Consider the following 17,748-nt stretch of genomic DNA (forward strand, 5'->3'; position numbering starts at 1 on the left):
GTGCTGGTGAGGATGGGGAGAAAAGGGAATCCTGATGCACTGTTGGTGGGAATGTAAATTGATGTAGCCACTATGGAAAGCAGTGTGGAGGTTCCTCAAAAAATTAACAATACTACTACCACATTATTAAACAGCTCCACTTCTCGGTATATACCTAAAGGAAATGAAATCACTATCTCAAAGAGATATTGACATTCCTACATTCATTGCAGCATTATTTATAATAGTCAAGTCATGGAAACACCCTAAGAGTCCACTAATGGAAGAATGGATAAAAAAAAATGTGGCATATTTACACACACACACACGTACAGTGGAATAAATGCAGCCATAAAAAAGAAGGAAATCCTGCCATTTAAGACAACGGGCTTCTTGGCGGCCCGAGGTTCGCCGGTTCAGATCCCAGGTGCAGACATGGCACCGCTTGGCAAAAGCCATGCTGTGGTAGGCGTCCCACATATAAGGTAGAGGAAGATGGGCACGGATGTTAGCTGAGGGCCAGTCTTCCTCAGCAAAAAAGAGGAGGAGGATTGGCAGTAGTTAGCTCAGGGCTAATCTACCTCAAAAAAAAAAAAAATCATGTCATATACCTTAAACAATGTTATGTGTCAATTATATCTCAATAAAGTTGGGGAGAAACAAGAATGAAACACTATGCACAACAGACTTTCTCCCTTTGTTCTGCATTGAATTTATGACTGATTTTTTGCTGCCCCTCTGTTTCTTGTACCATCCATCTAGCACACGGGCAAGATGAGACTTGTGGAAACAGCAGGAACTGAAATTGCTTTCAAGAGCGAACACTGCTAACGGAATCAGAGGTATCTGTCAGATGCCTGCACAGGCAGCCCCGGAGAAGTCACACAGTGTGCCCAACCACATCGCCGCCCAGCACCTCTATTAGAATGTCTGTACCCTCAAGGTGACGTAGGGAGGGCAGCAGAAGCCATAAAGTGAGGTGGCAGCAGAGAGGAATGAGATTAGCAATTTTTTTTAAAAAGTCAGAAACCTTAAATAGCTTGAAGTTTTGGAGTGAGACAGCAAAAGTGTTTGTGACAACAGAACCTGAGTCAAGTCAGCAAAAATATTTTAGAACTGTCTTTGCTCCCTCACAGTCTTCTCTGAAGTTAAATAATGGAAAGAAACATTTCTTTAGGAAATGTATTGCAAATATCACCCAAACCAATATTTTACACGCTCAAGATGAATTTCTGCTATACAGCCCTCAAGATTTGTACTTTTTTTAGATTCCTCAAGTTCCTCGACTTAGTAGGGCTCATTTGGAATAAAGTGTTTCATACTTCAAGCTTTTGAAGCCAAAAAGCTTTCTAGGCTACCAAGTGACAGCCAGATACGGGCAGATCAATAGGCTGGGCCAAACAAGAACCGGCCAGGAACCCACTTCCCAAAGACCCTGGTGGGACTCTTTGCGGAAGCTTCTCAAAGGTGGCCGGCCCTGGGCCTCCTGCCTGCCCCTGCGAGTGCCGGAGCCGGGGCTGCGACGACTGGGTGCCTCCATTCGTCCATGACCACGAGGGCAGGTCGAGTATCCTCGTTAGGTAGAAAGGTCTCTTTTAGGCTGTCTGCTCATGGATTATTCCACTGAGCCCAATCGTGCATAAAGACTGCCCACTGCCACAGGGAGCTAGCTACTCACATGAGGAATACTTGACCTCGTCTTCAAACCAGACTGCAAAAAATGCAAATAACAAGATGGAAACACTCCCCAGAAAACAGAGCATGCATTCCAAAAATGAAGAGAAATGCTTTCTAGATTATCTATTGTTTGGGATAAGTCCACCTTGCAAAGAGAATTGATGAGAGTTTATTTCTTCTGAATATATCCATTGATTGAGTTCCAGCTCTGGAATCTGACTTCAGGAGTTCAACCCCCGGCTCCACACTTACCAGTTCTGGCACATTACTTAATCTCTCTATGCATTAATTTCCTTGTCTATAATAAGAGAATAATCACAGTATCTACTTTACAGGATTATGTAAGGAATAAGTTATATAACAGAGAGAGACATCACTAGGATAGTAATTGGCACATAGTAAGTGCTGAAGAAATGCTAACTGCTGACTGTTCTTTATAGCTGTCTCTCTCTGTGGCTTGGGCTGACCTTCTGGAGGCAGAGACGAAGAATGTTGAAGGTATGGCTGCCACATGTGCACCGAAGCCTGTGGCCTGATGAGGCCCACATATGGGGTTTAAGGTTGAATGGCATTAAAACGCAATGCACACAAAGCGATCCATTTAAAGTAGAATGACAGCCCAAAGGGGGCATCCTGTATGACTTCATATAGAATGGACCATTTGGAGACTATTTAAATGGTGTTTACTTTAAATGAGCCATCCTCGATGAAATAGACATTGAATGCTTGCATTTTCCTTTTTGATTCAATCCAATTGCCCTAGACTCCTTCCCTACCCCAGCTGCAAAACAAAGAGAACACGCTGTACTTGAATTAACCCAGAGTTTTTCCTCTGCAGAGGCCAGAAGCCCATGGCACCAGTGGATGATTTCACGGCAGCCAGGCCGGGATCCATTAGCAAGACTAACAGGGAGAGGGAGGGAGGGAGGGCCCAGAGGAAGCGGCACTCCCTCACTGTGCAGGCTTGAGCAGCCACCCAGCCTGTCTCCCTTCAGGGCAGATCCAGGAAGGCTGGACTTCCTCAGAAAGTTCCCCAAAGGCCCGGTGCCACCTTCTCAAGTTGGAACTTATTTGGGGGGGAAATCCTTATACTTTCATTGTCACATGAGTAATATAGATACGTCATATCAGATATTGTTCTTATAATCATGCTCGCAGCTGCTACAAAGTAGAATTTTCATCTCTGAACCGGGATTGAAATTTCCCTTTAAGATGACTGTTTTTGTAGGTATGATAAGGATTTAAAATGGGTCATTTTTCAAATCATAAGAGGCAGTTTAAAATTTAGTTTAAGGCCTTTCCCAGTGGCATAGTGGTTAAGTTTGCATGCTGCACTTTGGCAGCCCGGGGTTTGCGGGTTTGGATCCTGGGTGTGGACCTACATACCACTCATCAAGCCGTGCTGTGGCAGCATCCCACATACAAAAACAGAGGAAGATTGGCACAGATGTTAGCTTAGGGACAATCTTCCTCACCAAAAATTAATTAATTAATTAATTAAAATTTATTTTGAAAATACTTATAGCTGGAGAGTGTTAAAACAATTACTTTATTTTTTTCACTTACTACTCTAACAAACTGTCCTACAAACACTTATGAAGATTCTATATTCTAATGGAGGAAGAGCAGTTATCAGTGAAGAGGGAAAAAGAAAGAACGTGATGGAGTAGTCAGTTCATGTGGGGAAAGAGAATTTTTTTTTCTTTTTGGTGAGGAAGATTGGCCCTGAGCTAACATCTATTGCCAATCTTCTTCTTTTTGCTTGAGGAAGATTGGTGCTGAGCTAACATCTGTGCCAATCTTCCTCTCCTTTGTATGTGGGATGCTGTCACAGTGTGGCTTGACTAGCGGTGTGTAGGTCTGCACCCAGGATCCAAACCCGCGAACCCTGGGCCACCGAAGCAGTGTGCGAACTTAACCACTATGCCACCAGGCTGGCCCAGAGAGGGAACTTTTTATGCTTAACCTATGAAAAACTTTGCTAATTATTTGAGAAAAACACTTTTATTTAAAAAAAAGTTCAAAGAGAAAAAAAGTCAAGATACTGAAGTCATTTTTTACATATCGATCATGCCCACTAATAGTAAATTTAATACAAAATTTCTGGAAAGGTATTGTCCTATTCTCAGGGGAGTCCTGGATAAATTCACTCAACACACACCATAGGCACAGCCACACCACACACACCTACTCTGCTTCTACAGAGGCAAAAGCAGATGATTTATCTGTGCATTAACTATCTTTGAGTTAAGCATCTCCTAGAATTTCTTGTATTTAAAGAGTTATTGTTTTCACTGAAAATTAACACAGGCACTTAAATTCTTCCTATTAAAAGCATCCACTTGGAGGTGGCCTGGTGGCACAGTGGTTAAGTTCGGACATTCCACTTTGGTGGCCTGGGGTTTGCCAGTTCAGATCCCAGGTGTGGACCTACACGCTGCTTGTCAAGCCACGCTGTGGAAGGCGTCCCACATAAAATAGAGGAAGACGGGCAGGGATGCTAGTTCAGGGCCAGTCTTCCTCAGCAAAAAGAGGAGGATTGGTGGCAGATGTTAGCTCAGGACTAATCTTTCTCAAAAATAAATAAATAAATAAATAAATAAAAGCATCCACTTTATCTTTTAAACTTTTCCACTGTAGATTAGACAAACAGCATGAAACACTGGAAAACATCCAACTGATACATGCTTTTATCATATTTCTTTACTCAAATCTTATGTAGCCCCTGCTTCTTTCCTACCTCAAGACTGTTTCTTTCTCTAGCCACTATTATTTTTTTTTCCTACCTTTTTCTCCCCAAATCCCCCCAGTACATAGTTGTATATTTTAGCTGTAGGTCCTTCTAGTTGTGGTATTTGGGATACCACCTCAACATGGCCTAATGAGCAGTGCCATGTCCGTCCCCAGGATCCGAACCCTGGGCTGCCGAAGCAGAGCACACAAACCTAACCACTCGGCCATGGGGCTGGCCCCTCTCGCCACTATTCTTAATTTCAGAACTTCCCACCCAAACTATTACATAGGTCAAGCTATTTCATTATTTTGAAACATCTTTGTATCACAAAGTAAACATGCTTGATAATATGTATAGGAACATGTATATAAAGGAATATATGTATTTATAAGTGTATGTAGACACTATATATAATGTATACATTAAAAATATATTTCATATATTTATTATAATAAATACAATAGATACATAAAAAGTAGGGAAAGCTCCCAGTTTTGGCCGCTCTTCCTCTCTTGGCTGCCTTCTGCAGGTCTTTCAGCAAACCCCAGCTCTTTTTCTTTCACTACTTTTTAGATGCCGAGTCTACACATTCTGGTTTTATGAGCTAGTGCCACCCTCTTGAATACCCATGGCGTGACTGTCTTTCATTAGTTCTTCTCCACTGTTGCTCAAGGGCGGGAACTGGCACCAGAACAAAGGAGACAGTAAGAATGCCCTGGGCCGGTATGCACTGGCACTGCCTACCAGGGCATGCGCCAGGTCATGCCACAACTTCTCAAGCACTGATGCCACCCGGCAAGGCTTCAGGTTTCCCTCCCCGCAACATGGTACTGCCTAACGCACAGGAGACCCAGGAGAGAATGACCTTCCAGATCATTCCTGTGAACCAGGTAAAAGAGCGCCACCTACTGAACTGAGGACACAAGCGCCTCCATCGGTTTTGAGGTCTGTCCCTTGTGGCTAATAAATACCTGAAGGCATACATTGCACCAGGCTTGTTATTCCACGTCTCAACTGCCGTTCTGACCTATGACACAGATAACCTAGCTCCCCATAAACTCAAGTACAGAATGGATCAGCAAACTGGACACCAAATCACACTGCTCCAGATGGTCACAGGTACACTTCAGAACTTCACTCACTGAGAAAAGTCATGACTGTCACGTCTAAGACAAAAACCCAGAGCAACAAGAATTGGTATACACAGGCCTGCTGGAATCAACATTATCCAAAGGAAATCGTGATGACTTCCCGTACGCCAAGTCGGGCGAGCACAGCACTAGGAGGGCAAGCAAGAACGAGTCAAAAGCAAACCGAAAACAAAAGAAGGAACTGACAAAGAGTTAGAAAGCGCAAGGCATTATGTGAGACCTCATGAGGGCTGTAACGGAGCAGAACACAGTCCTCAGTCACCAGGAGCTTTCTAGAGAGAAAATACGAATGCACTCACTCTGTACTCCTACCCCTTGAAACACAGGTACGTGGACTAGCCCAGAATAAAGTTTCCTCAGCTCTAGAAACAAGGGGCTATTTTCATTCTCTCTTTGTGGTGAAAACACTCAATCACAACCATTCCTAAATGTCTTTTAATTTACCATTTCCTTAGACGTAATTCCTGGTTGCATACTGTGGGAGCAGTCTAAATAGTATCGCTCATTTTAAGCCATCAAGAGGGAAAAAAAAGTTGGCTTTCAATTGCACACAGGAGGGTCTGGACCCTGAAATCTTGGCTTTTCCCTGGAATTTCCCACACAAAGTCAAGAGAGGGAATATCAGAGCTAGTCCATTGGGCAGGCCAGAGAGTAGCATTTTGCCCAGGATGAAGTAATGTCTACAGTCTCTTACTTCTGCAGAGAAAGATGAAACCAGATCCTATGCGAGGGCACATATAGTTTTTAACACCTTTCACTTGTTCATAGGTTTTTTTCTCCTACCTTTAGAAGGAGCTTAAATGAGTCAGTCTTGTTGATTTACTTGAGGCTTCCCATGAAAAATGCAAGTGAAATATTTTATTTTTCTAGGAAGCAGGAATAGACTAAATTAGACTCTGCACAAATAAAACAAAACTAAGCAAAAAAAAATTACCAAACAGGGGAAAATAAGAATGTACGACATCAATTTTTTTCCTTTAAAATCTATTGAGCCTGGAGAAAAAGCATAAACTCTAATCAGAAGTATAACTGAAGAAACAACCCTGAAATCACTTTTGTCACCACTGTCACTACCAGTAGTGGTTTTAAATACTTCTTCCATGAAGGTATTACTTCTGTCTCATGACACGGAACACATTTATTCCACAAATAAGTACTGAGCACCTATTACATACAAAGCACTGTACTGGGCATCGCGTCTCTGTGCTTAATAGCTTAGCTACACTTTGGCAGGGAATGCAGGCCGACAACAACACGCAGGCGAACCTTTCTGTCTGCCCAAGTAACACTGTGCTGAGGAAGCTAAATAATAAAGGAGCCAAACAAGTCAATCTCGATCTATGACCTTGACTTAGCCTCCTTGAAAAAAGGACAGTGACTTATCAGCCTACAAAATTCTTTCGATGGCCATCATTCTACAGTCTAAACCATTAGCCTTTCTTTTTAAAAATAGCTAGGAGACATGATTTCCCTCGGGTAGCAAGGACTCGGAGGCCCGTCTTCTGATTTCCGCTGCCTGCCCCAGGGCTGCTGTCACTCCTGTCGCTGTCATCTGCCTCATTACATTATGCTGCTCCCAGGTGCTGTGCCTCTTTCGGGAAATCAGCTGGTGCCTGGCAAAGGTGCTCATCAGGTCGATGTGTCACTGTGACAGAAACCGTGACTGTGGGCCGGCTTCTGCTGCTCGTGTTTGCAAGCATAGCTCATCATTTTAAAGGGCATGTGCACCACAGAGCACAGGTCCTAGGAGACCAATCTAGCAACCTAGAAAACAGGACTCGGACAGGAAGCAGCAGCATCTTGTATCCACATCTCCTTTTCCTCCGACGAGTGCAGAGACATTTGGAGACATTATTCGTCCTCAGAACAGCGATTCTGCGTCTGGCAAAGAGCGTTGTTAGCGCTCTTTCCTGGCTGTCCTCTGATAAACCCCAGCTCTGGGCTGCAGGAGGAACCTCAGTATTAGGCATAGAGTTCTTTCTCCTTGTCTGGCTCAATCCTCTCTCCGTTTGAATTGGTCAAGTCTGCTCTGTGATATCATATAAGGTATAAGTGGTATGGACGTAAGCAAATCCCAATTAGCATTGACTTTATTAAACTCTGCCCTGAACTGGTCATTCTGAAAAAAAAGGTCCACAGATATATTCCTGGAGGTATGAAAATTTTTCATGAAAATTTTCAAGTCATTTCTTGTTTTAATTTTTGATAATAATCTTCAAATAGCTAGACAGTCAGGCAATGAGAGACAGATATTGAAGGGGTCAGAACACTTTTTTCGGTAAAGAGCTAGTTAGTAAATACTTTAGGCTTTGTGGGCCGTACAGTCTTTGTTGCAACTGTTCAACTCTGCCACTGTGGCACCAAAGCAGCCAGAGACAATGGTCATGTTCCAATAAAACTTTATTTACAAAAATAGGCAGTGGGCTGGATCGGGCCAGTGGGCTGGATCATCCAGATATAACTGAGTCTGCCAAACCGTTTCAGAGTTCACACCTGCATTAACTGGCATGACCGCACAGGGACCTGCAGCACTGCTGCAATCCTTGAGAGAGAATGGGGACCGAACATGAGGATGATGCTTTCGGTGAGGAAAGGCTCAATGACATCACAGCATTCTATGTAAGCAAAAGCTACACAGCATATAAAAGAAAAGTGGCAGAGAACAAGATCATCATGTGGCTCAGGGTAGCACAGGCACGACAGTCCTAAAAGAACCTTATGGAGCTGTCAGCACAACATTCAGATCGTGAGGGGCAATTTCATTTCAGCAAAACATTAATCTTAACATTAAATTCAAGTCGTTTGTTTGAATTTTATTGATTTAATAGTTTGGTCTGTATTTAATTTACACCTTTACTTTGGCTTTACAGACGTCTAAGATTTATAAGCACAAAGAGTTTATATCTAATCTTATGTTTATAGTTTTTAAAATATCATTCTAATACAAATAATTTAAGTCAACCGTGGTGAATCGGGAGTTTTGGGTTTTTTCCCTCTAAAAAGAAAAATAATACTCAAGTTTGAGAAACACTGCCAAACACAAGCCTTTACATCTGAATTGCAGGGCTAAACCATGAAATGAAAGTAGGTAGGCTTTGTGAGGTGGGGGTAGGGAGAGCCACACTGCATCTTGGGAGGTGTGGTTATCACAAGTAAGCCATCATAGGCAGAAATGGAAGCTAGAGGAGTCCAGGTTATCAGTGCCTGCTTGAGGCTGCAGTGTTTCATGTACTTAATCAATTCAGCATGTCAGGGAACCAAGCAGAGAGGGTAGAAAAAGATCCTACGTGAGTTCAGCAGAACTTCACTAGACAACTGCCAACAAGACACTACAGCTTGGATAAAGGAGCTGTGTGCATCAGTATCCTCTCATCTGTTGAACCAAGAAGGTGAAGGGAAACCCATAAACTTTATCCTGTCTGTGGGTACATACCCGAGAGGAAAGCCATAAGCACCATGGGAAAAAATACTGCAGAATAAAGGTAAAATAAAACATCATCCCAAGGACTCAGAGGAAGAACAAGCCCTGGAAATCAACTTACTACAGAAACCAAAACCAGTTTAGGAAATTGGCATTCCCATTATGATACAAGAAGATATAACTTCTCTCAAAAAATAGTAAAAAGCCATGAGAAGAGAGGCTGAAACAGTGTAACAGAGTGAGATAAAAAGACAACAAAATAACAGATAAAAAAGATAATAAAGGATTGCAAGGAAACTGTTACAATAATTTAAGTCTGTAAGGGAATTACTAAAGAACAAAATGTCTCTATGAAATATCGGTAGTACAGAGTGTAAATAAAAAATGAAAAGGCAAGCCATACAGACTGGGAGAATACATTTGCAATACATATATCTGACAAAGGCTTGTATCTAGAGTGTATAATGTACTTACAATCTAATAATACAACAACCAAAAAGCCCACATTAAACAAACAGGCAAATAATTTGAAGAGACGTTTTTCAAAGGAAGATATAAGAATGTACAATAACTGCATGAAAAGTTGTTTACCATCATTAGTCATCAGAGAAATGCAAATTAAAACCACGACAAGATAGTATTTCACACCCATTTGGAGGACTAAAATTAAAAGGACAACACTAAGTGTTTACGAGGATGCTCACAACTCGACTCTCATACATTGCTGGTGCAATATAAAATGAATATAAAATGACTTCAAATACTTTGGAAAACCCATGTCCACCAAAAGACTTACATTTGAATGTTCACAGTATATTTCCCATAATGGCCAAAAACAATTCAAATGTCCATCAACAGGTGAGAGGATAAACAAACTGCAGTTTATTCGTATAATGGACTACTATTCATGATTTTTTTTAAAAAGAATGAACCACTTACACCTACAACAATATGGATGCATCTCACAAACACACTGAGCAAAAGAAGCCAGACACAAAACGAGTATAGAGGGACTGGCTTCATTTATATGAATATTTAGGAGAGGTAAAACTAATCTATAGATATGGAAATCAGATCAGGGGCTGACTGGAATGGGGTCAGGGAGGAAAAAGTTAAGGAGGGATGGCAAAGGCACAAGGGAATTTCTAGGGAAATGGAAATGTCCTACACATCTTCATAGGGGTGCTGATTAATTACATAGGTGTATGCATTTGTCAAACCTCACTGAACAAGACAAACTGTATGCATTTTCTTATATGTAAATTATACTTTCATAAAGTTGATTAAAAATAAGGTACCCACAACTAGCTTCATTCTAGAAAGTTCTGAATTACATAAATTTAAAAAAAAAATTCTACAAAACTCTCTCTAGGCAGGAAAATCAGACTACTTTCAAAGAATAAAAAAAGAAATTGAGATCAGATTTCTCCTCAGAAATACTAACAGATGCTAATGAAAACATTTACCAGATAGTCGTTTAAGAGGAAAAAGAAGTCCTAAGAATTTTGTAACTAGCCAAGAACTGTTCATAAGTAAATACAACAAAAAGCCAACCTAAATATGGGAGGGCTCAGAAAATAAACTACATATCTATCTACCCTTCTGGAAAAAAATATATATGAAGCCATTTTCCAGCTGACTGAGGGAGGCTTCAACTTAAAGAGTTCAAGAATAAAGAAAGTCTAAATGCTTACTGCAAATATGATTTGAAACTGGATGAAAATATAAAACAATAATTGTAATTCCTAGAAGAGAAGATATAATGTAAAAATAAAATATAGGGATAATATGAGTCCCAAACATCCAAATTAGATTAATTAAAACTGGGGAATGTGGGTGAAGGAAGATGACAGAAGTAAATGTCCATTAAATTCCTTATCTGATAAAGAGTGAAGTCAAGAACTATTAGTCAACTAAATTGTGAAACATTCATTTATGGAATACTCTGTAGTCATAAAAATAATGAGGAAGCTCTGTGTTCAGATATGAAGTTATCTATAAGATAAATTTATTCTAAAGGAGAAGCACAATACAAAAATGTGTATAGCATGCTATGATTTGTGCAACAGAAGAGGAAAAATATACTATACAAAGGAAATTGGTTATCTTGGTTGCCTTCAGGGAGAGTTACTAGGTAGCTAGGAATTAGGAGTAAAAAGGAGACTTTATTGAAAATTTTTTGTTCTTTGCTCATCTGTAACTAAACCATGTCAATGTGACCTATTTTTAAAAATAAAATTTTAAAATGTATTATGTTTGTTTTGTTTTGACTTTGAGAATCAAGTAAACACTCACTGAAGACTCTAGTACATGTATACATCTAGTGTATGATAAAGGAGATATCACAAATCAGAAAAGATTTACTAAATGATCCTGGAGTAACTGATTTCCTATTTGAAAAAAAATAATAACGTGTAGTCCTCATTTCACAACCCTGACCAGAATAAACTACAAATAGATTAAAAAGTTAAATTACACAATTAAACTAAAAATTTTAAATTATATAAAAATATTAGAAGAAAACAGGTGAGTCTCAAAGCAAAGAAAGAGAGACTCCAAGAAAAACCTATAGATTTGACTCATAAAAATTAAAATCTCCTGTAGATCAGAAACATTATATAAAAATTTAAGGGCACACTAAAAACTGGGAAAAATACTTTTCACAAATACGATGAGATTAATATAGTTTATTTTATTCTTTTAAATAGAACAGCTTAGAGATTTATTTAATGTAAGTCCTATGTGACACAGGAGCCTCCATAAGGAAATGAAGACCTGAAGAAACAATTAGACCTCTGTACTTTTCTGTTAGGTTTGATGAAGAGTGGACAGGCAACTTAGGAACAGCCAGCTGGAAGAGATGCACAGGGCAAGGTACGTGGGAAGGGGTACAGAGCTCCCATGCCCTTTCCAGGCACACCATTCTCCCTGCGTCTCCACGTGTTCACCAACCTGGAAGCTCCAATATCTTTACTTTTGAAAGAGCCAATCAAATTAAAAGACAAAACAAATTTTTGAAAACCTCTCTAAGGCCTCAGTATAAAAATGGGCAAAGGAAATGAACAGATAGGAAATGAAAATGGCTAAGAAACATATAAGGACATGTGACCTCATTGGTCATCAAAGTAATCCAAATTAAAGAAGGACCTTCTATTGCCTGGCAGAGGGATGAGCTCCAGGGAAACAGAGACCCTCATAACTACGGGCGGGTGTGTAAACTGGTGCAACCTTTCTAGAAAACAACTTGAAATAGGTACCAACAGCCTTAAACATGTTCAAAACTTTTGACTCAATAATTCTAATTTTATACAAAATACCTCCACAGGAATTTAGTGCAACTTTATTTATAATAGGAAAAAAACCCTGGAAACAATAAAAATGTCTAATAATATGGAAATATGAAATAAAATCTGACATATTCATATAACAAAATATTATGCAGACATTAAAATCATTATTTTTGAAAAATACTTAATGACCTGAAAACCATTCAAGATACATTATAAGTGAAAAAAGGGGACTACAAAACTTTATGCTATGATGACAATTTTAAAATGATAATATATACTATACATATAGACTTTACATACTGGAGGGAAATGCAACAAAATGATAGCAACCATTTTCTCTAAAATTATTTAATTGTATTACTTTTACATTTCTGTAAATTTCAAAGTTTCTAGAATAAATATGTGGAAGGAGACGTCATATTTTAAATAAAGAATATTACAATTACAAAAATTTTACCTGGCATCAACATGCTCAGGATCTCAACTGAAAGAGTTAATTACTGCAATAAGCAAGTAATTCACAGACAAATGCATTAGCACTTGACTTCTTTCTTACCCACTTTTGGTTCAGAACTTCATGGGCAAACAGTGTGTAGAACAGATGCTTTACCAAGACAACTCCTGGTAACTGTGGACTGGTCACCAGGAGCACTAGTGCTCACTATAGTGATGAACCTTGTCAGCACCATGACCGAACCACAGACAACTCAACTGTAACAGTGTTTCCATGACACTTGCCTGCCCAGGAAGTTCAACCAAGACCACCCACTTATGGCCCACAAACCACTAGGTGAAAGCAACTGCTGAAATAACCTAGGAATCAATAACTCCGGTGTGAGGAGCCCCACATCCCACGCCCAGGCTCCCCAGTGTCCCTCCCCACCCCCTGCTGTGTTCTCTGGCAGGATGTTTTATAGTATGTTCATTCCAACCCAACTAATAAAGGAGCTTTTTAAAGTTGAGAAAAACACTGCGTATTGGGTTCCTGGGTCTAGCCTGTGTACAATACATAAAGAAGCACATAACACATGTACAGTACCTTCGTGAAGCTGTGTTGGCTTGGCAGAATTTTCCCCACTCATTAAAACAACAAAAGATGCAGCTGCTCGAACTGTAGCCTGCCATGTTGACATGGCAACGGGTGGCTCCTGGCATGGAAAAAGGGCCCTGTTGTTTATGGGAGATCCCATAGTATAAACACATGGCCTGCAGAAGAAAGACAAAGAAACAAATGGGGAGAATCTTTAAAATGAGTTGTCACTTTTCTCACCACCATGGCAGTGAAGGCTAAGTTGAGCTTTCAAAGAGAAAAACATTTCGAGGCTTTGTACTCGACTGGTTTCAAAGCATTTTGAACTGAAACTGCCAAGGGCTAGCTATGTGAATAGTTGAGCGGCAATTTCTCCCAAATGAATTACTTAAATATGTAAAGAGTTGTTTCTTTTTAAGGGGAAAAATATTTTTTGGATAAAGTTTTAAATATTCGTCTGCCAACTTAAAATTTATATTACCCTTGCTCCTCCCCTAAGGCCCTTACGCCTTCAAAGGAAAAAGTTTGAGAGACATTCTCACCAACCTTTTGGAAAATATTCTGGAAAAGAAAATATGTTTGGAGATTATTGAGATATTAATACTTGGAAAAACAAGCTGGTGGTCTCAAATCCAGTGCTGGCAGGCAGATACCCCTGATCTTGGAAACCGCCATCTCAAATGGAACCCTTGTGGGAATCCTTGTGTGGAGGCCAAAACAGGGGTTGGCATATAAACAGGACTGGAGGTCACAAGCACCAGGCTTATAATGGGAAGGCCAAGTGTAGAGTCGTTACCAAAGTGAGTGTAGGAAGCCAATGGCATGACGTTAGGGCTCGTTCTGCTACAATTAAAAATTACAAACCCACCTACACCAAGAATGTTCCCTTCGATGATTAAGTCACAGTCGACAGAGATGGAAAGGACCTGCAGAATCAAAGGAATCCATTCTTCCGACACCACAGAGTAAAGAGCACAAGACTGACCCTTAGGAGAATGTTTCTACTTTTTGCTTTTCAGGAGTTACGACAAACATGATGTCGCTTTAATCAGCTTGATTTACGGAGTAAACGAGTAGCGCGTAGCACTACCTCTCTCGGATAAACCAGTTTTCCTTTTTTGTTAATATCATTATAACTTAATGTTCATTGTGTTCCTACAATGTGCAAGAACACACAGAACAATGGACCTACTTTTTCAGCCAGAATCCAGTAAGGAAAAGAGAAACCAGTCTAGATCTCAACCAACAGAGGTAATTTAATACAGGGAATTGGTTATACAAGTGACAGAAGAGCTGAGAAGCTGGACAGGGGACAGTGAGGCAACCCAGAGATTAGCCACAGCGGTAAGTAGCTGCGACAGGTCCTTGGGTTGGAGGAGCTGGTATCATTGGGTGTTACAGAATTACAGTGGCAGGCGGCATCCGGCAGAGGCCAGAGTCACAGTGGGGACTGTCCACTGGATGCTGGGACCAGACGAGACTCAGTCATTGCTGGAGAGGCCAAAAGAAGCAGAGAGGGGAGAAGAAATACCTTGTTTCTCGCCAACTCCTACTCTCAAACTTTCCACCAGTGCCCCCTATCAGCCAAACCTAGCAGGAAGCAGAAGACAAGGGAGTCTGGGAAATGAGGTTCCTTATCATTCAGAGATTATAGTAAGTGCAGAAAATGGACCTTAGAGCAAACAGGCAGTTGCAATCTACCTATCCTAGAAGTATACATGCCATGATAACTCACAGGTTCAACATGGGGCAGGGAAAGAGGTCAAAATTCAGAAGACTTTAGTCCTGGCTGGGTTACCAACTTATTAAATGACTGTGGTGAAGCCCCTTGACCTCTCTGAGTCACATGTAAAACAGGATAGGGGCAGATAGGTGACTTCTGTTGTCTGTTCTAGTCCATATTCTGTACCCCAAGTTTATAGATCCAAGAACAAAGGCAAATTTTCAGGGAAGGCCCAAAATCTCTCATCAATTTCAATGAGTGCTGAGCTCCCATCTTGGTCCCCTTGGGTCCTTGGTCAATTGACTTAACCTTAGTTAACTGCCCAGCCTCAGGCTGTTTAAGAATCTAAGGAGGAAGCCTGTTAGAGCTGCCTCCTCCCAGTAGGTGGTGCCAAGGTGCGCCTAGTTCTGAAAGTTTTACCTATTAAGTCTTTTGTTTTTTCCCAAAAAGCCCATCTAGAGAAGCATCCCAAGAAGGAAAAGTGAGTATCGTCAGTAGAAACAGAGTATATTCCCCCCGGCCAAATGGCAGGTATATGCTTCCGTTGACAATGGCAGACATTGAGAATCAAGGCTTGCTTTCTCCCCGAAGCAGAATGGACGGCACAATTTTTCTCAGTTCAAGAGCTCTAGAAAGCCACTTCCAATCTAAGTAGACTTGTGGAGGTAAGCCTATGAGATGCTTACAGGGAAGCAGCGGCCCTCACCTAGAGATCTCCTAAGACTTTCTCTATCTCACACAAAGGGGACCTGACCCCATATTATGGTCTTAAGTCCTAGGGTGCTTAGGCCAAGTCTGAAAGTATCTGTGCTTTTCTTTTGTGCTCAACACCTCATTTCCCTAGAGTGACTCTGGTGTTAGTCTTCCCTTCCCTGCCCAGGAAATAAATCCTCTCCAAAAGATGGACTTGCCAAGAGGTTTGCTCTCCTTCTCCCTACAAGGTTTGGTTGGAGGCCATGCTAGCATATTATAATGCATTCTGCCTGCGCCCTTAGGTATATGGTCCCCACTGCTTCCTCCATCAGCCTTCACACCTCTTCCGTGAAGAAACAATCAGATTTAAGATGAAGTCATATCTGAGAAATTCTGCAGAGGAAGAATCTGAAAGACTTAGTGACTTGCTGAAGGACAGGGAGAAGGAAAGGAAGGCCTCTCTGAGGCAGCCAGCTTCCAAATTGGCCCCCAATGACCTCTGCCCCTGGTGTTCACACCCTTGTGCAGTCCCCTCCCAAATTGTACCAGGGTTGGTCTGTGTGACTAGGATATGGCAGAAGTGATGTCACTTCTGAGATTAGATTATTTAAAAGTCCGTGGCTTTCATTTTAGAGACTTTTCTCTTTCTCTCTCATCACGTGCTCTGGGGAGAATGCAGCTGCCATATCATGAGGACACTTGGGCAGCCTATGGAGGGGCCCACATGGTAAAATGGAAACCTCTGGTCCACAGTGAGTGAGGACCATGCAAGTGGGTTTGGAAGATGACCTTCTAGCTCCAGTCAAGTCTTGAGACGCCCGTGGCCCCAGCAGACAGCTGACTGCAACCTTGTGGGACATCCTGAACCAGAACCACCCAGTTAAGCTGATCCTGGATTCCTGACCCTCAGACACTGTGTGAAACAATATTTTTCTTTTAAGCTGTTCAGTTTTTGGGTAATTTGTTATACAACAATAGTTAACTAACAGAATTTTCACAGGTTTCTGGCTTAAGTGCTAAGACTTGAATTATGAAGCTATTAAACAAGAAAGGAAACTCAGGATGACAGGCAAGTTCATAAGAAGGGACAAAGTAGAAGGAGAGTTCCTACCTGTTTAATTTGTGGATAAAGGGCTTTACACACCAAATGGCAGAGGACACTTGTACGGACACAAGAGATTATGATTTTCTAACCCCAGACAGTATAGTGTCCAACAATGGGACTGAGTGTCCGAAATCAGACTGATCTCAGAAAATTTAAGACTCATGATTTTATGAAGTAGTAAGTATTGATGTTGCAGGCAGATCTGAGTCTGGGTGCCACACACAGATTGGGGAGTTGCGGGTAATCCTCCCAATGAGTGGATTTTTAAAAAGCATGTTATCACCATCCTTTCCTCCCCAATTCTCTATTATTTCCCCTCTCAATGGCCTAGTTCTAGATATTTTATTCTAGGGTTTTGTCCTGATCCCTCTGCCATCCTCTTGAAGGCTCTTCCTGCCATACTATGCCTGGACACCTGAACCCTCCCACCATGGGAATTAGTTACCTGACCAGGTCCCCAGAAAGCTCTCACCTCTGACCTCCCCACTGTCCTCACAATTCTCTTTTCCTACCTTCCTCTTCATGTGGCTGGGGCATCGTTTCTGCTAAAGTCTATGTGTTTTCTTTCTAGCTTTCCACTTGTCTCAGCACTATACCTCTGAAAGTATAGATCAAGTCATCTATTTAAAAGCCACACCCATAAATATACCCATGTCTGATATAAGATTCAGTTGCTTTCTTACTGGAATGTTTTCATAAATAGGAAAACAATCACGGAAGAGGAAGATCCTAGGCAAAATTTCTGGAAAATTACAGATTTTCTTTGTGCTCCCAGCCTATTCCTTTCTTGGCCTTTTCCTCTTTCTCAGTTGCAGCTTCACTCCTCCCATCCCAACACCCCCAAACCAAGTGCCAATGACTTTATAACCAATGGCCTTTTGAGCTTTTACAAGCTGATATCCATATGCACATCATAGAACAAATATCTAAAACAATTTAGAGTTA

The 17,748-nt window shown here is 41.0% G+C and overlaps 1 protein-coding gene across 30 annotated transcripts in view; it reads right to left on the reverse strand.

Moving 5' to 3' along the window:
• The window catches only part of AOPEP (aminopeptidase O (putative)), a 376,610-nt gene that overhangs the window by 316,836 nt on the left and 42,026 nt on the right, over positions 1-17,748 (reverse strand). For all 30 annotated transcript variants that reach the window (XR_011531426.1, XR_011531425.1, XR_011531428.1 and 27 more), the window contains exon 3: positions 13,292-13,458. Coding sequence is in view for 24 of the 30 variants with exons in the window: in XM_070589922.1 (XP_070446023.1) it covers positions 13,292-13,458 (167 nt within the window). In the remaining 6 variants the exon portion in view is untranslated. The remainder of the gene's footprint in view (positions 1-13,291; positions 13,459-17,748) is intronic.

Source organism: Equus przewalskii, chromosome 22 (assembly GCF_037783145.1).
Source record: "Equus przewalskii isolate Varuska chromosome 22, EquPr2, whole genome shotgun sequence".
Lineage (NCBI taxonomy): Eukaryota > Metazoa > Chordata > Mammalia > Perissodactyla > Equidae > Equus > Equus przewalskii.